Source organism: Siniperca chuatsi, linkage group LG13, assembly GCF_020085105.1.
Source record: "Siniperca chuatsi isolate FFG_IHB_CAS linkage group LG13, ASM2008510v1, whole genome shotgun sequence".
Taxonomy (NCBI): domain Eukaryota; kingdom Metazoa; phylum Chordata; class Actinopteri; order Centrarchiformes; family Sinipercidae; genus Siniperca; species Siniperca chuatsi.
In genome coordinates this window covers 9698291-9722854 of record NC_058054.1, presented here as the reverse complement: position 1 = coordinate 9722854, position 24564 = coordinate 9698291, and the positions used below count along the sequence as shown (strand labels likewise).

General features: G+C 38.8%; 1 protein-coding gene across 2 annotated transcripts; it reads right to left on the bottom strand.

Moving 5' to 3' along the window:
* Nucleotides 1-2954: 2954 nt before the first annotated feature.
* On the bottom strand, nucleotides 2955-23668 carry arhgef18a (rho/rac guanine nucleotide exchange factor (GEF) 18a). 2 transcript variants are annotated; one of them, XM_044221020.1, is made up of 22 exons: nucleotides 23397-23668; nucleotides 18477-18541; nucleotides 17947-18007; nucleotides 17141-17260; nucleotides 16577-16683; nucleotides 15611-15751; nucleotides 14684-14934; nucleotides 12834-12959; nucleotides 12407-12524; nucleotides 11930-12181; nucleotides 10665-10741; nucleotides 10248-10438; nucleotides 9566-9621; nucleotides 8776-8955; nucleotides 8375-8518; nucleotides 7839-7950; nucleotides 7686-7743; nucleotides 7507-7554; nucleotides 6823-7308; nucleotides 6064-6385; nucleotides 5539-5643; nucleotides 2955-3867 (listed from the first exon to the last, which is right to left on the bottom strand). In XM_044221020.1, exons 4-22 carry the CDS (start codon nucleotides 17206-17208, stop codon nucleotides 3713-3715), a joined length of 2997 nt encoding a protein of 998 aa, XP_044076955.1. In that variant the 5' UTR covers nucleotides 17209-17260; nucleotides 17947-18007; nucleotides 18477-18541; nucleotides 23397-23668; the 3' UTR covers nucleotides 2955-3712. The 2 variants fall into 2 exon arrangements, with proteins under 2 accessions (XP_044076955.1, XP_044076954.1); XM_044221019.1 differs by having other exon boundaries at nucleotides 7686-7742; nucleotides 7835-7950; nucleotides 23397-23667.
* Between the last annotated feature and the right edge of the window lie 896 nt (nucleotides 23669-24564).

The window sequence follows — 24564 nt, the reverse complement described above, 5'->3', positions numbered from 1 at the left end:
AATTCTTTCCCTTAAAACCCTGCACTCACATAGCCCCTGCTCTGCTTCTGCTCAGACTGTGTGCTTGCACAGATTTCAGCTTCAGCCCTTCTCGCATCAAGCCTTGTTTATGCTTGCGTGAGACACTGTGGCCTCCGCAGAGCCTCCTCTGCTGCTCGTTGCGGGTGTGTTCGCTTTACACGCTTTCCCTTACAGGCGGTTACTCTTTAGACTCCCACCCCTGAGTCATGAAGGTGACGTTTTCCCCGCTAGCACACCGACAGGAGCTATTATAGTACAAGAAAAAGTACGGGTGCTGGTGTGTGTGTGTGTGTGTGTGTAATATATATAAAAATAATTAACTGTCCTTTTATTCCAAAAGTCGTAAAGAAAGCAAGGGAAGTGCATATAATAAAGCCTTGGGAGGGCGGAAGTGGATGGACCCGGTTAAAGAGTAACCGCCTGTAAGGGATGCTCTAAGAAGTTAAGTGAACGCACCCGCAACGAGGTAGGGATCATTTCATTGGTCAACACTACACCTGGCATTCTGATGGTTGGGGAATTTTGAGGTTTATTGCACAAAAAAATCCGAGAGCAGAAGAGAAATCAGAGTAGACGTTTCACGAGTGCACAGAAGCAGCTTAAGTGCGAAGAGAAGGGCTGAAGCTGGAGCGCAGGAAATCTGTGCAAGCAGCAATATTTTAGTGCAAGCATACAGTTTGAGCAGAAGCATAGCAAATCTAAGCTCGTTGAGTGCAAGGACAGGGTTTTGAGGGAAAGCATTACAAAATATGAACATGAAGTCAATGAGTCATGCTCTCAAATTGAGGTAGATAGGAAAAAAGCCCCGTTAACATAATTCATTCAGGCCCTCGCAGTGGTTTCTGAGTCTGAATGTGTCTCTTCATCGTGGCCATCCAGCTGTGAAAAAGGTCAACTGCTGTTCACTTCAAACTCTGCAGAGCTAAACATCAGTCTGACAAAGAGCCTCTATGTTGCTCGAGTCACTCAAAGTGGAGGGCAGTTCATACTGGATTACTATCTGATCAAGTAACATGATGTTTAGTGAACGGGTTTGCACAGAGCGCCGCACCGCATGTATGCCTACAAACACAGTAATACAATTTTACCACATTAAAAAGGCACCTATTTATTTAAAATGGGAAATGATCTACCTTTGAACGAAAAACTATTAAATAAAAATACTATATATATATATATATATATATATATATATATATATATATATATATATATATATATATATATATATATATATATATATATATATATATATATAATTTTGACAATGTAGGTGCAATACTTGAGAAATCTTTGTGTCAACATGAGCCAATAACGGCTGGTTTTATCAGTCTGTAAGCAGAAGATGATATTGTGTGTGCACAAGCTATTATCTTGTGTGCACAAAATTTAAACAAAATATCTTTTAGGGCTTTTGGGGATTAGTACAATCTAACCTCAAACAGTAGGTTGTCTGAGCAATGAAGCCTCACATCTGAAACTGACAGCCTGATGCTTCATTCATGATGAGCAAACACCCAGTGAGAAAGCCAGAGTGATGTCAGTCTTCACAGTTTATCTAACATTTTCAGCTTTACTTTATAAGATGATCATGGTGCTAGTGTGTTAAAAAGGACAGGTTCTGTCTTAAAACACTCACATGCCCATGTATACATTGAAGCAGTTTTTGCTTGCTATAATCATCCCTCCTATTCATACTGGCCATTAAATTATTCCTCCCTAACATACATCCGATGTAAGTGATGGAGGACAAAATCCACAGCCCTCGTTCTGTGTAAAAATATAGTTTATCTGAAGTTTATATGGATACCTTCAAGCCTTAAATTTGTCCCAGATTGGGGTTGGCACCTATTTGATTGGATCTGGCATCTGTTTTGTCACAGTCAAAATCTGCAAGCCCCACTGCAGTGCATCTACCTAGAAGCACTGTATGCTGGCAAGTGGTGTAATGCTTTTTGGTGTGCCAGTATTTTGGCATATGATTGCTGAAAGCCCCAACGCTAAGCTGGGTGCTTGTGCTATGAAATGGTGAAAGGAGTATGGCTAAATTAGGGGGTGCGTGTGTAGGTGTGGTGCTGTCCGTAGTCCTGAAACGGAGCGGAGGAGCTCGACAGACAGAACACATCATTTAGTTTGACGAGAGAGATTTGATGCGTTCCTTAACGACTTCTCTCCCCCTGACCCGTCGGAACAGCACCCTCTCTGTGTTCTGGGACCTCCTGATTTACAAATTAAGCACTGGGTATCTTCCAAGGTTACAGCCTAGTACAAAATTAACTGTTTAGGTCTCTCCGGACAGTGTTTCCCTGCTGAGTCGTAACAGCAAAAAGAGGGAAACTTGTCCTAAAAGACTGTAATTTTGGAAGATACTTGCATGGTTTGTCTAACGTAGACTGCTGAAGCTTCATATTAGCATCAGATGAACTTTGGAATACATTTTTACACAAAACGAGGACTGTGGAATTTGTCCCCCTCCCATCATTTACATTGACATGCATTTGGAAGTGATCTCTTCATGACCAGTATGAACAGGAGGTATAATCACAGCAAGCAAAAACTGTTTCAGTGTACATATGGGCACCTGACTATTGTTTTAAGACAGATTTCAAAAACTGGACCTGTCCTTTAAAAAAAAAAAAAGTTATGGATCCGTTTGATTTTTCTTTGCCAAATCAGCAAAGTGAAATTATTCAGATGAATGTAAAGGCATGTGTGTTACATTTGGAATCACACTGGATAAAGGAAATGACTGGGGCAAGTAAAAGGGTATGTACAAACCATGAAATCAAAAGCAAAGACCTGAATGCACCCTGACATCACTTGATGTTTTGAGTCACCTCCAGGTTAGTATCTTTAAAAAAACAAAACAAAAAAAAACAACAATTATATAGTTTTCTCCAGCCACAAGTCAATTCACAAAATGCCCAAGGCTATCAAGTCAACCAACTTTTTATTCCATGACTCATTAGTTGGGATTTGGAAGAAATTTTACATGGAACCAAAAGGTGACAGTGGTCAATCTGTCTTTACCAGAGAAAATCGTCAACATAATGTCAAATGTTAAATTATGTCAGAACATTATTATAACAGTAAATGACACTCATTCTGTTACATTCTCATAAATGCATCCAGCAGCTGTCGGTCTGAAACAACCCTGCTGATTTTGTGTCAGGAAGTGCACAAAACAGCTGAAAGTATTTACACAGTACAAATTTAAAGGTTATCTGATTCATTCTGAAATAAAACTTCCTCACACCGTGTTTATCATTTCTTAAATTAAAAAGAAAGCTTAAGAGTTAGGACATGAGTGCTAAAATGGTTAAAGACAACCTACTTTCATTTAAAATAAAAATGATAAAAAAAACCTCAAGTCTTTGGCAAAGCCTTTTGCTTTCGCAACATCTTCATTTAAAATGTCTTTCCCAACGTGCAAATGGGCCGAGCTTTTTACATGTTTTGAACAACTTGTACCACAAATATTTCTTTGCTTTTTTTCCAAGTTCAGCTAATTTGAATGTAAACAGCTGGTTTCCAATGATAACATTCAATAATAGTGACGGTCCTCTTCATATTGGACACACATGGATGTTATGAAGTCCAGTCCAGTGTCTTTTAATAGCTCCATCAGTCTTTCCGTGTAAGTCTTTATGATGGACGAGGCCTCATCCGAACTTCAGTCTGTAGTTTAGGATTAAAGGAATATTACCTTCTCTTTGCTCGTTTCAAGAACATCCTTGGGAAAAGGAGGCGGCGCCGGTGGTGGAGCCTCGCTGCTGCTCCTTTTGTGTGTGCTGAAGGACTGAGACGTTTTCACATTGCGGACGGATCCTGGAGGGTTGTAGGCACCTGAAGGGAGAATGAAAAAACTAGAATTACCGCCCCGCGGTTGTATGCCTCCGCCAACCAGTCAAGTTGCAGTTTACATCCATGTCTGTCCAGACTCATAATATATGCAGTGAATAAAAATTTAAAAAAAGGGTATAAAGTGTATTTTTTGGCTAAATGGAAGTTATCACTATATTGATGATACATATGTATGATTCTAGTGAATGTACATTGTTGAACTGATTAATGAAGGATTATCAGATGTATTGGCTAAACAGGTACACATGTACTTGATGACTGTGTGAAGATGGATTCTTAAAGTATAGCTAAACAAAATGTGGTGCTTTTGTTTTCTCCTGGCATTTTTAGAGCTCTCTCTGAGCTGTAGGTGAAACTCATTCACAGGAACACGATTAGCTAGGCACGCTCCAATAGGGATAAAAAAAATAATAAAATAAAATAAAACAATAATAATAATAATAATAATAATAATAATGATAAACTAAAATGGAGCTACAATAGGTACTTGTAAAATTACAGCAACACCTGACATCAGAGACACCATAGTCTCCCCTCCCATCTCTGTACTCTGAGTTTAAACTGATGATGGTCTTCTCATCCAAGTAGGAAACAAGCCTATATACCAAATTTATTTCTCACTCTAAACAACTATGAACAAGGCTTTAATTAAGCTTTTTTAGACACTTGACCTTCAGGAGTGCAAGCTGTCTGTAAAAATAGTCACCTCAGCAGAGTTAATTATTCTACTACCAATTATCAGAATCAGCTATTTTTGGCCAAGTATGTGTACACATATAGTACAAGCTCTCAATTTTATTACACACAGTTCCAAGAACAATTTTCAGGACAATAAATAGAAATAGACATACAGCTAAAAACAAGGCCTCCCTGGTGACTGTAATAAATAGACCTTAGTCAACCTACATTGCTACAGGTATAAACAGCAGGATGGAGCTACAGTTGCTAGTTATGTCTGGGCTTGTTGTGAGTAAAATACTTCCCTGATGCTTACGCATGATGTATGATGCAAGAGTGCCAAAGAAAGTTTAGTCACCGACTATCTCTATAATAAGTAAATAAAACACATACTTTTGTTAGCCCGTCATTAAATATTAGCCATGTTTTACTGTAACTCCTATTGCTCTCAACACACTAACATTAACATGGATGCTAAATAGAAATAGACATACAGCTAAAAACAAGGCCTCCCTGGTGTAATCAGAAAGGGTGAGCTGAAACTAAACAAATAAAACAGAAAAAGTACCAGAGAGTGCAACACAGAGGCTGCTATCCGAGGTGCCATCCTGCTTAATCAGAAATACTTTATTGATCCCTGAAGGGAAACTCTTTGTTACAGCAGCTCGCCTTTACGTCAGTGCACACAGGAGAAAGTACTAGCAAAAAATATAATACAATACACAGAAAATAAATTAAGTATAAAATAAAATAAGTGTGAAGTACCACACTTAAATATATATTAGAAACAAACTCAATAACACCCAAGTTTATAGTTCAATTATTCAACACGAAAAATAGACCTTACTCAACCTACATTGCTTATAGTATATTCAAATAAAATGTGGATCTTGCATATGGGAACAAATCCGATTGTATGTAGGGGTGACGTCTTTATGACTGAGTGAGAAGCCATTTCTCTTTGATTGTCTGTACCTGACTTGTAGATGCTTTGAGAACTGGTGTTCCTTTTGGCTCTCAGACTGCCTCCTTCTTTCCCGGTCACTCGGATGGGCAGCACCTGGTTCACGTCTATATTGGCTGCATGTAGAAATACAGGACTGGGGTCAGTGTTCGGGTTTTAAGTTTAGAATCATTTCCTTTTTGAAGCAGTTGTAAAACTGCATGTAACTGCAAGTTGACACACTAATCAAATCTTCAAGGTATTTGAATCTGAAGGCTGATTGAGCTTGCCATTTGCTAGCTGTAACTGCTAACAATTGACTCACTGCTGATGGACAATGTTTCCTAAAAGTTCAGCTGCAGCTAAATGTTTCAAACCACCAAATAACAAGTTGAGGCAGTTTTGCCCGCAAATGTTTTTCTGTCAATAGACATGAACATCTACTGATTTCTTTCTGAAGTCTCTTGTATTTAAAATACATGGTTTGCAATACCAGTTTTTTAAAACTTTTTTTTGAGAAAGAAAATACACAAAGATGTAAAACTCAACATCCGGACCTGCGCTGTGCGTTCTCTGGTGGGAATGCTTCGTCTTGAAGCCTTTCTCCTTTCCCTTGGACAGAGTTGCCAGCTTGGTGGGGATCTGCTGCTGCACGGCTGCAGGCTTGTGCACCTGGTTGGTGGTGCTGATCAGTTGGATGGGCAGCTCTGGCTTGGGCGGCTGGGGGCTGATGCTCTCCTTGCGAGGTGGAACCTTGGGAGGAATTTCCATGGCGTCTGAGGTGGTGGGCAAGATGTGGATCTTTGGAGGTAAGGTCTGACTTCCACCTCCGTTCACCATGCTTCCCATGAACGACTGGTAAGTGGAGCGACTCCGGTACTAGGGAGAAAGAGGGAGTTAAATTAACTCATCTCACCTTCAACTTCTACCTGTGAAGATTAACTACTGATTCTAGTACTTCTTTCTGATTATGTATTTTACTACAACATTGTAATACTTTTTGTAATTTTTTTCCCTTTTAATATTTATTTTAAATTAGATTTTTTTTTTAAATGCACTGTAAGTCAACGTCATTGTCGAGTTGCTCATCAAAAGTGTCAATGTTAAATCAAGGCTCAAGTTAGTTCTGATTATAGTGTTATATAAAGACTTTGCTGACTTAACGTTCCCTAATGAGATTGGACTTTGTGATGGAAAAGAATATTTGCAGATATTTGTCAATATATTTTAAATTTCAGTGAGCATAAAAAACTCATGGACATATGAATACACAATAATGTTAATACACATTCAATCAATCAGATCCTATTCCTCACTTGTGGAGAATCATCATAGTTTGAGTGTCCTGGGTTTGGAGAGTACTTCTTTAATTTCTCCTGCAGCTGCTCCAGACGCTCCCTCTCCTGATTTAGACGCTCCTTGTCCTTGTCTACTGATTTTGTAGATTCCCTCAGCCTCTCCAGGTCCTGCTGATAGTTTTCCTTCAGCTCCTCCAGCTCGGCCTTCTCTTCGTTGAGCTTCTCCTCCCACTTTCGACACTCCTCCTCCCTCTGTTGCAGCTGAGCCTCCAGAGTCTCGACCTGCATCCTCTGCAGCTCCCTCTCCTTCTCCCAGCGCTGCTGCTCCTCTCGATACTGGGCCTGCAGCTTGTGCAAGTTGGTAAGTTCTTCCTTCTCCTTCTCCACGTTTCGCTGCTTCTCCTGCTCGAGCAGCATGCTGCTGTAATGACGAGCGGGCTGCTTGCTCTTTGACTGAAAAGCGTGCTGCAGCTCAATCTGGCTGTCCTGCTGGGCGATGATTGCCTGCATGTTGAAGAATTGAACATATGACAATGAAACATATGAAATCTAACATAGGCAAACACACAATTTATTGTTGTGGTAGAAAACTAATGGAATCAAGAAAGCAAAAAAAATTAAAGATGCTTTTGCAAGAAACTTGTAGAAATGAGGTGCCTGCTGAATAAAATTTAGATTTCAGAGCAATTTACACTTTCTTACTTGCAAGCTGTATAGCCTCTGTGCAAGCAGTATCACCCTGTCACACGCCTACAGAGAAAAAGAATAATGCACACCAAAAGAATTGCAGTCATATAAGAATTGCATATCAATTTTTCTGCATGAATGAATACAGATGGAAAGAGAGGAAATTAATTAACAAAAACTATTAGAAGGGTTACCTCTGCCTCAGGGAAATGACTGGAGGTTAAACTGCAGTTTGGCCTCTGTGTGTCAGCCTTGAAGCAAAATAGCACAAGCAATGTAAATACTTGATATTTTATCACCAGATGGAAGTAAGGTTTAGATGCTTCACATCTGTCTCACTCACATACTGTTCCAGGCTCTCTGAGTGGCACATTTCCTGGAGCTGAGGGTCACTAGTGGTGTGACTGCTGTAAGCTGGACTGCCCTCCCTGCCACCTGGCCTCTCAGCTGCATCGCCATCTGAGAAAATGAAATCATACACATCAAGTCAATAAACACCTTCACATATTCAATATGAGTAGAGATACCTAATTTCTGTTGGTGATAATATTTACTGTACAGGTAAAAACACAGCAGGATGGAGCTACAGTTGCTAGTTTGTTTTTCAGCTCATTAAAAAATTTAAAAAAATTAGATTAAAAAAAATAAAAAAGGAGTTAACAGTATGACTGGGCTTGTTGTGAGGAAAACACTTCCCTGATGCTTACGCATGATGTACGACTGACTATCTCTATAATAAGTAAATAAAACACATACTTTTGTTAGCATGTCATTAAATATTAGGCATGTTTTACTGTAACTCCTATTGCTGTCAACACACTAACATTAACATGCATAAAAAAAGAGTTAATGTCACTACTATGTAAGCTTTATGTCAGCTTACTTTTCATGGCGCTTGCAGCAGGGTTACTATCGGCCACGCCAAAGGTCTCAGCCCTCCTGAGCAACCCGTCCTGCATCCGACTCTCATCCATAAGAAGGTTTGGGTCTCTTATCCTTGAGAAGAGCAGGTTCTGCAGGTTTTCCACTGCAGACAAAAAGAAAAAACAACTCCTTAATCTCCTCCTTTAAAAAGACCTCATAAGTGCTCTCTGAGTTATGACTTGGCTGTATGAGAAAGAGTAGAGTATATTTCACTTTCACTTCAGTGCATATCTTCTGAATTCAAATATGTTTTCATAGCTAACCAATGCAGAAATAACCGATACTGAATACTGCCTAATTATTCCAACCATGACAAACAAAACTCAGGCGAACTCTTGAAAACTGATGATGTTGTCTTACCCTCATCGATGGCACCTTTGAGCAGTGTCTCCCCCTGCTGGAGGTCAGTGGCGTCTCCTCGGAGCAGCAGCCCTTTGTGGGGGGTTTCCTGCTCCGTCACAGTTTCATAGAGAGCAGCAAAGATCTGCTGTTTCTCTGTCAGACTTAGCTTTATTTGGTCATCCCTCATCTTTAGCATATCTAAAAATCAAATAAACAACATGTTTGTCTAGTAAATGCAGTGGAAATGCAGAGAGGGCAAGTTGACTGAGCATGACTGCCCTTTTCCAGTGAGTCCTGCTTTGTGCAAAAATGAATGCCAATATATTTTTTCCATGTTTTTATTATCAAAATCCCACCATAGTCTCTTCCTGTAAAGTTTCAGATTTTTTTTTCCACTGAAATATCTTGCAGTGGTATTTGACAAAATCAGCATTCAAAGAAAAAGGGTTGTCTGCACACTGACATTTGCAAGCTCCTAAAAATATTTAATGATACAACATTTCAACCTACAAGGTCTTCATCAACCAGTACAAGATGATGGTTTTTGTCTTAATCCAACCTTTCCTCAATCAAATACCTCAGAACAAGTACCTCTACCTACAGAAGAATACCGAACCACAGAACAAAATCATTTAATATATAAATTGCAAAAAGGTTGTTTCAAAGGACTTTTAAGGCCTTTAAGTTTGTCAGGTGATAGAAAATGTGTTCATCACATGGACATTTCTTTTGTTGGATAGAAGACAATCAAACATCCTTTGAAAAAAAAAAAAAAAAAAGATCAATTGACCATCTGCTAAGTTCTTACCTTGAAATTGTTGCAGTCTAGCAGTCAGTTCACGGTACAGCTCCTCTTGTGGATAGCTGAATCACACAGACATCTTACTCAGTGTTGTCTTTTATGTCTTAAAGACATACATTTTTAAAACATTTTGACCAGATATTTATTTAGATTCCATATAAAGAACGTTCTCTTTATTGTGTTTTTGATGTTTATCTCATGATATGGTATATGTAAGGAAGGACATGTTGGTTGGCTGTTCTCTTATCTTTTACCAACACTTTGGTCACTGAAAAGGTATCTCAAAAGCAGATTTTTGTAAAATTTGTAGAAGAAATTGTAAATGTAATGGGCAAATAGACATGAAATTTTGTGAGCACTTTAAGTTCCAAAGAGAAGGAATCCTTTTCATTTTGGAAACTGATCACCTCCAAGCCAAAATATCATCTTTGCACACAAAATCTTATAATCTAACTAACTGTCAGAGTGCCATAAAATTTGTGTTTTCAAAGGGATTTGCTTTTAATGACCACACGGCCACTACTGATGAGGCTACAAGAATTTGATTGAAGGATGTACTGCCGTTACACAGAACTATTTCAGCTATCAGGTACCAAGGCTATTAACATAGGCTGTTGCAACTATTCTATCAAATATTAATTTCCCAATAAAACTCATTCTGCTCTCTTCCTTGAAGTCCTCGTCTTACCGGTTCACAGCTTCCCGTATCAGCGCCATCCATTTGATGCGTTCCTCTCCGGAGCTCGTGTGGATCTCGTACATCTCCGGCATCTCTGGCATGCTGGTGGTGCATGCACAGATCAGGAACATGGCTTTGTCCTCATGAGCCACTTCCCTAACTATCAGACTTTGAAGGGAGATCACTGGTGGTTTGTTATCCTGCATGAGCCACGATAATACAGCAGGTGTTATTATGATTCAAATAATCATCATGATCAGTCCCGGATTATTACATCACATCATCTAAGATAATGTAGCGATCATATCTTGATGTAATGATTTAAAGAAGTCTGTCTTATTGCTTCTGTCCATGTAGAAAAACTGAAAAAGTGAGTTTTCTATAATCTGTTCTAACAAAAATGACTCATGTTTGGGCAGAACTCACCACAGCAGCAAACACAAGCTTCTGATCTTTCTCTTGTAAGAGGAGGAGCACGTCTGACAGCAGCACAGCATGGATGTCTGCAGGGAGACAAATGCTGCTCAGTATCAAAACAACACTTGCTTCATGTTTTGACTCAAGCTGCCACGGAAGATGGATATGAGACATGTCTACCTTTCATTTTGTGTGGATATTAATCTTTGGCACCAAAGTAATGACATAAAAATATGCTGCTACACTGGTTCTCTGAATTTTTCGGCTTTCACAAAAGCAATTTACCCTGAAGTTGAACCTCCTATTAAAAAACACAAAGAAACAAGTACATACACATTTATTTCAGTATCCCCTTGGGGGACAGTCAGTGACATAATGCTTTCCCTAGCCCCTTAGCCTAACCATCACAACTAAGTGCCTGACCTGACCCTAACCTTGATCTAATTGTAACCTGTACTGTAAACCAAGTCTTAACTTTTAAAAAGCTGTCTCTACCCGTGGGGACCTCAATATTTGTCCCCACAGTGACACAAATCCCCATGGGTTAGTGTGCATTCAGGTTAAAGTCCCCACCGGGATATAAGAACGAACACATACACTTTGGTTTACAATTTGACCTTTGGTGACCCCATTAGGGCAATGTGAAAGAGTAGATGGAGGTATGTAAAAGTTTTGTGTCGTGTACAAAAGGGTCACAAATTTAAGGAAGAACCTGAATGAGTAGAGAACCATAAAAATTGCAAATGTTTACATACAGATGTATTGCATGATACAATTCAGTAATAAATAAAACAGGCGCACTGGAGCTGCTCTGAAGTGGCTCATGGTGGCCCAAAACTTTACTAATCGAGGTTAATATGCAGACAGAGTTATTAACTGTGTCTTGTTCCACCTTCAAATTGTAATTAATACCACTGTAATAAATCTGTCATTAATTATCATCTCTTATGCACAAGGACATAAAACTCTGCTTAATGAACCAGGAAATGCTGTGAATGAGCTTTGTTGTCGGGGAGATTCCTCAAATTCGATTAGCCTATAAAAAAAAGCATTTTCATTGAAGATGAAGTGCAGGGAAAAAGAAACGAAACCCTTTAAAACAGAATTGATCAAGACCATCAATCTTACTACATTTTTAACTTTCATTAAATGACAGCTGCTTACAGTAACAATATATGTAATGTAATATACATACATACATACATACATGTGAGCAATGGTCACTGACAAAGCCACAAACAAACAGCCACAATGTCAATGAACTCGTCACAAACCTTTTTTTCTCCCGGAGGCCTTCCAGGTGACAGTGCCTTCGTGCAGCAGCGTCCGGTCTCCCTGGATCAGATCCTCCCTGCGGAACAGCTGGCCGTCCTTCAGCCGGCCCTGAGACTTTGGCTCCAGACGCAGGCCGATCTCTCTCAGACGAGCAGCGTTCTCTTTTTCACTGATGTGATTGTTTACCTGGGAGATGGTGTCTTTGATCAGCGCCAAACCCTGTACCAGAGACTTGTACTCGTCTGTGTCAGCTGAAAGGAGCATGAAAAATATTAAATGACCAGTCTTTATTTATATATGAAAACATTTTATGCATAGGACCAATCTAGCCAACATTTCTTTTACCAAAGAAGATAGCCAGTTAGATTTCAGTAATTGCAGTTTGTCAAATGTCTACTAATGAACAGTGAAAGGCTGAGCATAGTCTATAAACAACTATAACAACTTGTTGAGATGCAGGTAAGTGATGATTTTACCTTCAGTGTTCTGTATGATTCGCTCCACCAGGATGGGATACTTTGTAATGCGTTGAGTCACCAACAGAAAACACTCAGGGATTCCCAGCCTTCGCACTAGGGGCAGCTGACCTATTTTCTGTTAAAACAAAGAAAGGTTTTGTTTTTCCAAGACGCATCATTCCTGCCATTCTCCTCTCAACAGTAACCTGTCTTAGGTTGAGCATCACAGATTGTTAAACGCATCATTCTTTGTAGAGCGTCATCACTGATGTTTGTGAAAAGGCATGTCTCTTAGATACTGCTACTGATGCTCCAGGCATGCACCTAATTCTCTTCAATTTCTTGTTTTGCCAATTCCAGTAACAAAACAAACACAGGCCTCACTGTGTCTTGAAGAAAGTCACATTCGTGTACATAAATTGACCAATGAGTGTAGATTGCTTACCCTAATAAGGATCTGCAGTTTCTTGTTGTTCTGCAGCTGCTCTCTGTAGAAGCTGATGGCTTCAGTGTGATGACTGCAGAAAACACTGTAACACCACATCATTTCTTCTCCCAGTGCTCCTGAAAACTAACACAAAAAGGAAAAACATGAAATGTATACTTCTAAAAATTGTATAGTAACAATGTTGCATTGAAGTTACTGCCAACATATTACTGAAAATATAAAAGTATCAACATTGTGTTTATTTGGGGGAAAGGGAACAATGGAAGAAAGACGAGAGAATGACAAAGACCCCAGGCCAGATTTGAACCCAGGATATTGTGGCTTTATAGCCCACACAAAATGCAACACACACCTGCCATGCTATGAGGCATTACATCATTTGACACTCCTGTCACTCTCTCACACACACACACACACACACACACACAGGACATGTTATACAGATAGAAGAAACAGTCAAGGTATGGCAGCCAAGAAATGTCAAATTGGAGAGCAAATGTTTCAAATCAAAACAGTAGCGTATCCTGACGCATTGACGCGCATCAACCTTCAATGACACAGATCAAGATGCTGTCTGTGTGTTGGTTTACATAGAAAACAATGAGTGCTGGTCTTCTGACACACAGCACTGTGTCACTGGTGTGTGTGTTACCCTTTAGAGCCACTTTATCAGGACATCTAACAAACTTCATTTTTTTTTTTAAGTTAGGCTAGATGAGCATAATGTTAAGACACTGCTTAACACGGCTCTGTGCTTCATATATACTGTACATCTAAGCATATTAACCAGGGCTGGACAAGGAAATATAACTCAGGCAGAAATTCTACCATGTTAGCATACTTCATATTACCGTACATTTCAATGTAGTTACATGAAATATCGTATTTAACATGTGAATTTGCATACAGTATGTTAACAAATATATAGATATAAATACTGTAGGAACTTCTTTTGATTATATTTACAGTATATTTGTCCTTACAGACCGGTCCAAATATTAAACCTACCTAAAAATGCAAGGAGCTTTGGTTTAACTAAACAATGGAAGTCATCTGACACTAACTGATGACAAATACAGCAATACAACAATACATTTTCTCTTGCAGTGCTACAAAGGATATAATTCAGAACAAAAAAGTTCAGAAAGGGTGACAAGGGTGGAGAGATTATTTATTCCTAAATAAAAACAATAACAATGTCAGTGCTGCATGTTGGTCTCCTGGGATGGTATCAACTTATGTGCATCTTATTTTCACCTAAATATGAAAATGTTGTCACTTAATCCCATTTTTGAAAGCTGAATTGTCTACTCTGTAGAAATGCAAACATAGCATTTAGCGGTTGTAAATATACACTGAGTACGTATATACCTGAGTGTGGAATGCAAGCATAAATGCTTTTAGTTAAAATGTGCAATAAATAAAATGTAGGAAGTACAGTGTATTTGGGAATAGCGTAATCATTTGGTTTAAGAATATTTGGATAATGTCGAACAATCTGTTTACAGTAAATTCATGATCCTTTTGAACCTTTCTGGAAATCTAAAGATTAGCTTCCAACTCCTTTCAGTCATTTTGGAGAGACATTCTGAACTGAAGGTGAGTAGATAAAGACATTTTCACTTTAAAAAGAAAGAACTAATTCTTTAAACGTGCAATCAAACTTTGCATGTTTACAAATCAAATCACTGTCTCTGGGGAAAATTCCCCCCAAAACAAACTATCCCTTTCAATTAGAGGGCTTGGGATGCCCCCTCTCTGTTGCAACCCATTGATTTAAGAAGATCAATTAGACTGACTGCAATGAAAATCTAGCCTGCTGTGGCTTTAAAATGACTCTATCCTACCTGAGAGATGAGAATATCCCCCAGTTGTGTGATCTGGTAGTTGTTTGGGCTTCCTTCCTCCTGACTTTGGTTTTGGTGCACTTTGAGGCAGTTGAGGAAGTGCTGGTGGAGGGCGAGCAGGGCCTCCACCCTAGAGAAGAGCCACTCCAGCCTGGCCGTCTCTATCAGCAAAGACTTCCTCAACTCGTGCATGTAGACATGGAAAAGGATTTTTAAGGTGCGTACATGGTGCATCTCCGTCTGGATCAACTCTAGGAAATTGATGAAGAGGGATCTCTTGATTAATAGATCTGAAAGAGATCCGGGTTCAGTGCCTAAAACATATAGGAAAATGTATGTGGGGTACAATAGCAATAAGATGTTTACTCCAACGACAACCAGTGAGGTGCCCTCGAGCAAAGCATTTAACTCTAAATTGGACCAGTGAAGCTGTTTTATTAGAAACACAAAAATAACTGCTCTCGAACAATTCCCACATGCAAACGCAAACAAAACAAATAAAGAGTAGTCCAGTAGTCAAAGCTGGAAAAACATATTCTTGGGTGAACTTGTACTGTTAGGAAAAAACACAGTTGTTGGCATCATTACACTTATTATTATAGTTGAAGTGTTTACCCTCAAAAGGTCCTCTGAGTTAGAGAAAGCATCCATCATCAACATCATAATTACAGCTACTGTCATCTGTGCTTCAACAACAGTGTAATTACTATGCACTGCCATCAGTGATCAAAGATTCATCTTCTTTAACGGGTGATTGACATGAGAAAGTTCTGTCTGAATGTAGACACACACATACACATTATAAGATGATATATGATTACTGAAAATACAATTTGGTTTTTGGATTTGGGGTGGTTAATTTTTTTTTTATTAATTTATTTATTTTTTTAAAAAACAGATTTTACAGACTTAGCTGGTTAAGCCTACCATAGATGACCTCCTGTCTTTTAACAGCCTCTTTGTTCAGGGCCGTCAGGTAGTTCTGGTCCACAGCCATGCTCCACGACTCCGCCTCCAGGTTCTGGGCGTCTGACTCAAGCTCGCCTCGCAGTAGATCATAATGGGAATCTGGATGACACATAACAAGTCCTAGTGTGACTTTCTATCACCCAAACAAAGATTGTGCTTTGTGGTGTATCTCAGGGATTCATTACTGGTCATGTACAGGTTATTATCTTTTTTTGTGGCAAAATGTTCTTTACATGGCGCCAGGTTTTAGTCATGTCATACTGTTTCATTACTTACAAAAATAGAGGAAGGTTTCAGTCAGCAAAGAGAAAATCTATTCAAAGAAATTCTAACTATTGTAGCTGCGTCTAACTGGGATTTTAATAATCTTTTATGTCACTTATATCTCTTATGATGTCACTGCAGCATTACGCACTGATCTTCTCTTAGTCCATTATTGACAAAAATATGTGAGAAATACAGCTGATTATTTCTAGCCTTGTGTTACAGAATTGTATTTATCCTTAATATCTTCAACAACAATAATTACTATTTTACCATTTATCAAAAATGTGTCATTTTTTAAATCAGCCTCACACCCTGTCGATCACTTCTACTGACCTAATTAACTACGAGTATGTGAATTTTACTAGATGAAGGTCTGAGGACCAAAAATGTCATTAATAAAGTGAGTAAAAGAGGTTAACAGTGTGTGAGATTCTTTGGTTTCTTTGTACAATGTCACATATATTTCATAGGAGAAGATTAAACTTCACAAAAATAATAAAGACTAGGCCATCCAAATGAAAACTACATTGAAGTTTCCATAAGCTATTCTTAACAGTGAAATTACATCATAAGTTATTTTTAAACAGTGAAGTTACATCATGCTGTTGTGACAAAGGTACAGAGAGCTTTCAGCAGTTTCTCATGAAACCAGCTGACCTTCTAGGTTGATGGAGTCAGCCAAGGAGGAAGCTAGCAACACAGAGTCCTCAGAGGAGAGCTTCAACCGCTGGCCTTCGACCTCATCCATCTGTACCGGACTGGATCTAGTTGGTATGTGATGAGATAAAGCGCCACAGGTAAAAGTGATGTCAGTGCACAAACACACAGAAGAAAAAGCACACTAACGCTGGTAGGCCTTCAGTGCTGTTGCTTAATTAAGTGTTGGAGCTTCTATCGGACTTGGATGGTTGAGCTTATCTATTCGATGCCAAGTATAACAACCTTGATGTCAAAAGGAGAAATGCTAGTAAAAAAGAACACAACAAAAAGACATAACATGACTCAGAATCAGGTTTTGTACCACACACGTCTATTACGGCTGACAATGAACCCGGAAAAACCACATGACTCGGTTTATATTTCAGCTGCTGACACTTGACTGGAAAACAATCTGTGTCATGATGCACGAGGAAAAACTAAATGAAGACACTGTCTGTTACACTGTGAATGTGACCCAAGACACACTATGGAAATTAGTTCTTAAAATACATGCACACCAACCTGGGACTTGTGTAGTTGTAAGAGGAGGAACTGAGCTGAGCAGTGTGTTTTTTAGGGGTGATTGTCATGCCTGGACTGAGGAAGCAGGCAGGGAGGCCATGGGAGAAACTCTCCCCAGAGCTGAGAGAGAGAGCAAGCAACAAACAGAGAGGCAGATAAATAGACTGTGAGTAACTGAGGCAGAAAGACAAACACCATGATGGCTGCAAATGTGCAGCCAAGTTTTCCTCATTATTAGGACACTTTATTTATTTTATATATATATATATATATATATATATATATATATATATATATATATATAAAAACATTTATTTACACTTGGAAAAAACACACTGAGGAACAGGTGCCCTCTTTTACAAGTGTATAGAGTTTAAAAGTCATAAAAACAAAACACACAAACCTAATCAAGTCAGAAAACTGAAATATTCTACCCTTTTAGAGGATGCAACTGTTATTAATCACATTACAATGAAATAGGGCTGGGCAAAATCTAAATATTAAGAATATTTTCTGATATTGAGATATATATATATATATATATCACAAAATAGATGTATGTAAAAAAATCACACATCAAATTAATACTCAATAAAATTAGCTGTGTTATGCATTACATCAGACAATACTATTTTAATATGTAAAACATATCCTACAATAACATACATTAACAAAATATGATTATATCACCACAATACAAAACCACTGAAACTCGATACATAAATTAATTGCCCAGTGCCACATTATAAGCAATGACAATTTCAAGGATTAAGAGTTTATTATTCAACAGGAAATGCAAAAAATACCTTTATTTTTTGTTTCTGAAAGCTCTTTGCTGACTCACAAGCCCTCAGACAGATAGGTTACCTACAAAAGAAAAAAAAGGACTGTAAATGGAGAGTGCATTTCATGGTGTTGAATCCAAACAACAGGCTGCTGCAAAACTAATCTAGCCCTGTGGAGAGGGAACTGGTTTGACAAACTGCGACAGCACGGCTCAAGTCAGACCAGCTCTCAGGTAAAGACAACAAAAAAAAGAAATTGTGTTGGAGAACACAAAGCAGCACTATGGTAACAGAAGCTACAAATGACATGATTTATTACAGTGACACAGGTACAGTAGCTGTTTGCACATACATGGATCAACATTTCCTATTCTATGTTAAAGAGACATTACATGAGATGTATGTCACCAAGCTCCTGTCTACACAGCATTTTCCTTTCGACTCTGTAATACACATCTCTGCAGGGTGGGGGTGTGAAGATGTTAATAGAGTCCATAATAATCCTATGACTGACACATTCTTTCAAATGCCTGTGATTAGGAATTACTCACCTAGTTCATTTACACTTCTGCTTACTTTTTCCCCACGTTGTGTCTTCCACGGTTTCCTTGTGACACTGGAAAAAACATAAATGGGGGGTCCGGTTAAAACAGTGGATAAAAACAAAAGAGGAAAATTCTGAAAAATGCTTGTGGGTCCCAGTCTGATTGAATTTGGTACCAACACCGACAGAAAGCAGTGTGTCCCAGTTTTAGCGCAGTGGCCCTCAATGACCCCACTGGCTGCACGAGTGCTATTGCTAATGGGCCCTTGAGGGTCAATGAGACTGATCCACTGTTGTGTACAAAGGCCTCCACCTGATCCAAAGGCAGCAGTAGCATAGCTTGTGGCAAATCAGACAGAAGGAGGAAAACAGTTTTATAATGTGGATCATAACATAAATCATACTGAACAAATACACTTGAACAATACATAAAATAAACATTTAAAAAAAAGACAAGAGCATTAACAAGGGGGAAAAATGCAAAAAGTACCCTTTTTTCCAGCTACAAACTGCATTCTAATTGTATCTAAGCTTATTAGTTTAACAGAGAGAGTTTTAGAAGAAAAGCAGCAGTTGTTCAAAGTCAGACACACCTAAAACATACACATTACTGTTTGACTAAAGGAGTTGTGACACAAATGCTCACAGGAGCTCTCCTGCTAGCCTCTGGCTCACCTGTTTGTCACACACTGACACTTCCTGCAGAACAAGAGCAGATACCTCAATATGAGTGTTTGCAGCACGCTACTTGGCTAGGCTTAAAAACACCTCAGTCATGGGCTTTGACGTGATTTTTCCCCACCCATTAACTAGTGCTAAAACAATTAGTAACAAAATAACAACTGTGATAAATCGATTAATCGCATTAAGTCATTTCTCAAGCAACAAGACTAAGAGCCTACAGCCATGCTAGCATCTCTACGAGACAGTAGCAAAGCAGTGCTTTGAGCTATATGCTTATGTCAGCATGCTAACATGCTCACAATGACAATGCTAAAATGCTGATGCTTAACTAGGTGTAACGTTTACCATGATCACAATCTTAGTTTAGTGTGTCAGCATGCTAACATTTGCAAATTAGCACTAAACACAAAGTACGGCTGAGGGGACTGTCATTAGTTTTGCAGGCATTTAGTCATAAACCAAAGTAATGAACACACTGACCAGACCATATGATAGCCTGGTTAAAGGGAAAAGTTAAAAGGGATCGCCAAAGTTACAACAATTAATCTTGAGAGGAACATGAATGTCCATATCAAGTTTTATGCCAATCCATACAATAATTGAGATATTTCACTTAAAACCACAAATGTCAACCCCATAGTGCAACTAGAGGAAAAATCATGGGGGTCACCAAAGTCATTAGGATTCATCCTCTGGGAACCACGAATGTCTGTACCAAATTTTGTGCACATCCTTCCAGTAGAAGTAAAAACTTTGATCTGCTGGTGCCGCTAGAGGAAAAGTCAGGGGATTACAAAGTCAGTAGGATTCCTCTTCTGGGGACCAATGATGACTGTACAAAAGTTCATGGCAGTCCATCTAATAGCTCTTGAGATATTTCAGTCTGGACCAAAGAAGTGTATCGACAGACAGACCAACCGAAAGACCAACATTGCTAGTTCCACCTTCACAAATGTAAGGTGTGGGAATTTTCTGCCATTTTACAGACTAAATGAATAATCAGTTATTTGAAAAAAAACAAAAACTATTGTTGGTTGCAGCCCTAGTCTATTCTCAAATCTCAATACTGTTTAGATCTCTCTGCCTTACTGCTGCTCAAACATTTCTTGTTGTGTCATGAAAACAAAAATTATGGAGGAGTATCAAAAAGTCCCAGTTTGTATTAGCCTACACTACTCTGCCTTGTTGTTGTGAGTGACAGCCACACCTCAAATGATTCAGCCATACTGGGCGGAAAGGAAACAGAGCAGCATGAAATACAGGTCATTCCCTACAAGAGACAAAACAAGACCAGCAAGTCTGCCAAGTATCCTGCAGAGGACGGAAAGCCAGGGGAAGAAACTGCTGTGTTTGTGGAAAGTAGTGTCACTTAGAAAGACATAAGCCCTAATCACTTCAACACCACAACAACAAGACTACTGAAACAAGTGAGAGTTGCTGATGTTTAGTCATGACAAGACAAGTGAAACCAGGCTATTGACGGTTAACAGCCGTGAAAATATATCCATTAGCCCGAGGAGGACATAAAAGCTGACTGACAAAGAAACCAGTGATCCGTGTTGATCTTGTTCCTAAAAAACCCTGGAGGCTGTATTTGTTTCACATCATCACAGAGGTATAATTTCTCAAAAAACAGAAGCACCAGATGACTGCGATATGTTACCATGTTACCTTCACATCCACCAGCCTTGACACATGGTTTACTCATTAACTTCTAGTTCCTGGCTGTGTTTTTATCTTTAGTGCAGTGTGATGTGATGTAAAAGCATGCCAATGTGTTTCTGTCAGTATGAACAGGTGAATCCTACCCCTTACTAAGTCCTCAATCTGAGGGAAGAGTGATGCATGTGTGTATGCAATACAGTGAGAGCCCCAGGTAACCTATAGCATTCCTATATATTATATAGTTTATATAATTATAAACATATGAGACTGGCAAGAACATGTAGACTGATTGGCCAGCCTCAGGGTCTTCACCCCTCATTCTGTACATTGTATAGTAAACTCTTTAAACTTGAATCACACCGAACATCAAGTCAGCATTATTTTTTGTTTATCTTGCATTATCGTTGAGTGGTGATGCAATTTAAGTGCAGATTCATTTCAACAGTCTGCACTGCAGACTGCATAATGTAATTTTCCAATGAGACGTGCAGACTTGATGTTCACTGTGATGGATTACAGAACAAGTTTGAACAGTGGCCATTGGTGGAAACCAATGGCATGGTTTGCAAAATGGTTAGCTGTACTCTAAAGTATATGTGATTTAGGGTAAATGGGCTACAACATGCAAAACCCCTGGTATGGTATTGGTGTAACATGATATCCCCTGGTTACTCAAAAGTAATTTATATAATATGCATATCAATGTATTATATTACATTTTGGAACAGTGGTTTCTAAACGTTAACGGAGAGACTTTAAAATATAATATTTTTTCATTTATATATTTTAAATCTTAGAAAGTTTGGAATACTTCAACATTTTTACTGCATATATTCCAGTTAGAGCTCCTGCCATGATCATGATCATGATCAAAATGATGCCCTCAAAAAAAAATAATAATAAAAATCAGATGAATTTCTGTGAATGTTTTGGACCTGAAAATAGGGCGACATGCCAGAAAAAGCTTGTGAAACCCTGTTTTAGAAAATCGCTTCCAACTGAAGCAAACATTCATAACAAGCAATCACATAGTGCCCACTGAATACATTATTGTGTAATATCCATTCCTTCAACAGTCAACTGCTAAATACAGTCTGCTAATACGGTCATTGTGAGGCGACACTGAAACCTGTGGGACTTTGGCTCTTACAAAACACAACATCAGTGTTTGATTTGTTTTTGTACCAATTCTAACATTAGCTCTGGTGGTGTAGAGCTTTTAGAAGATACCATTCACATTCATTTGTTGTACAGTATGCAACAACTTCAGTTTAATTTTGCTATCACAGCAAGCACAGATAGATGACAGTTTCACTGCTTTCATTTCTTAAATAAAAGGGCATCTGCTTTTAGCCATTACACTTCCAACTGACATCTCAACTCATTTTAATGCCTACACTTCAACTGACACTTCAAACACTTTCAAGTCTCAGCTCTTCACCTTCTTCAGCACTTCTAGGTCCCACAACGTCCACTGTTCATACACAATTTACACAACTGCTTTCAGTGATTACACTTGAGCCAACACTTAAAATGTCATTATCTTTCAGTTTATGCATTTAAACTGGCATTCATTTCTCTTGACTTCCTCTTCAACTGACACTTCGAGCCCAAATTTTCAGTGCTTAGTGCTTAGTTTACAATTAAACTGAAACGTAAACTTATTTCAGCACTTCCATTTTAACTGCCACTTCAACTTACTTCAAATTTTGGTATTTCAAATGTTTCAACTGCATATTTTAAACAAAGACCACAAGTCGTTTCTGGGTTTCGATATTTGTTGTCAAACGTCCTATTTTAACGTTACAACCGCAGTTTTAACGGCTAAGTATGTATAATTCCGCGTAAGCTATGTCATCACGCAATATGTTTTTGTGAAATCTTATATTTTAACGGTTAACGTTAGTTTTCGTATCATTCCGCATGCAACATGACGCTCTATTTAATATCAAATCACCTGCTAACTGCTAGGACATTTTGGTGGTTCCCTCAAAACACAACATAATCTCTCATTTTGGGGAATTTTGCAAAAAAAGAAACAAGGTTTGACGACATTAGCATCAGGGTTCGTGTGTTGTCGATCCAGCGGAAGGAGGATGTGAGGTGCGAGTAACTGACCTGGATTCAACAGAGACAGGTGTTTCAGGGGAAATAACAAACAGGTGTCAAGTCAAGAGTCGAGACAGGAGTGGCTGCAGTCAACGTTAACTAAGTTACTGGTTGACATATGGTTACTCTAGCTAATAGGCCTACTGACCGAATTGATAGGTAACGTTACAGTAACGTCAAATTAGCTGTTCAAAAGTCAAAATTAACACGTAAAAGAAGAAATTCGCGTCAGTTTTACAGGTCGAGCAAAAAAAAAACCAAGCAAGTGGTCACCGCTTTGGAAATAACTTGTTTTCATGATCGTGACGTATGTTTTATAGTTAGTTAGCCAGCTAGCTAAGTTATCACAAAGTGTTACAATTACAACGTTAACGTTACCCAATAGCCGTTTATCAGCGTGTTTGTCCCGTCCGCAATGTTAATTTACTAACATGAACAATGAAACAACCCAACAGCAGTTTCACCTTACCCGGCGAAGAAGAAGGAGCAGCAGCAAGCAAGAGGCAGCTCTCTGTTTATTTCCAGGCAGAGGGAAGAAATGTCTCTCAGCAACTTCCACTAAAAGGGAGAGACAGTGAGGATGCCTCGGGAGGAACAAGTGCACGAATAAGAAAAAGTGTAGCTGAAGTGGAGGGTGGTGTTTTAAAAAGAAATCCCTGCCTCCTCTGGATGAGCCCTCCTTCCCTCTCTAAGCATCATGGGAATCGTTTAGTTCAGTGCAACACCTTCCGCAGGTCTGGCTGCTGCTCAGACTCACTCCGTCTTTAAATTAATGCAGACATGTGGCATTCATGACATGTCTCTACCAGTATGGTCCTGCGGGCTCTGCTGTGATGCTGCAGTTATTTGGCATTGATAAATTACCAGATTGATTTTTAAAAACGACTTTCCCTGTAAGAAGCAATGACAACATGTCCAGGAGGTTAACCAGTTGGTGTGAAAACTGAGATGCTTCTTATTTTGGTAAAAAAAACCCCAAAAAACCAAAAAAAAACAAAACCAACAGCTTTTCTTTATGTAGGCAACTACAGGGAATGCAGGTAGGAGCTCAGGTAGTATTTCTTATGAGTCATTTCTTGTAATTTCATTTTCACCAGGCTTTTCTTTTAACCATATTTAACTGGCTTAAAGGGACAGCTCACCCCAAAATCAAAAATATGTCTTTTTCCTCTCACCTGTAGTGCTGTTTATCCATCTAGATTGTTTTGGTGTGAGTTGCTGAGTTTTGGAGATATCAGCCGTAGAGATTTCTTGTGAGCAGTTTCATGTAGAAACTATTGTTAGAAAGAAAATAGTTCCTACATGAAACTGCTCACAACAAATCTGTGGATTATCTTGAGTAACCGGGTCTTGATTTCTGGAAAGAGACATTGCTGTTGAGTTTTTCAAATGTATTTTTTTGGCAGTATGAGCACCACAAGCCGAGTGCCATGTACTGTAGTCCCATTATACATGGGATATATATAAATATGTATTTTTGATTTTGGGGTGAACTGTGACTTTAAGTGCAGTTTTATAGCTACTATTAACATATTGACATAGTCATGTGTAAAAAATATGAAATATGAAACTAGAAAGTAATTCATTACATAACTGGATTGATCACTGTACTGTGATAATGACTTTTACCTCTCTCA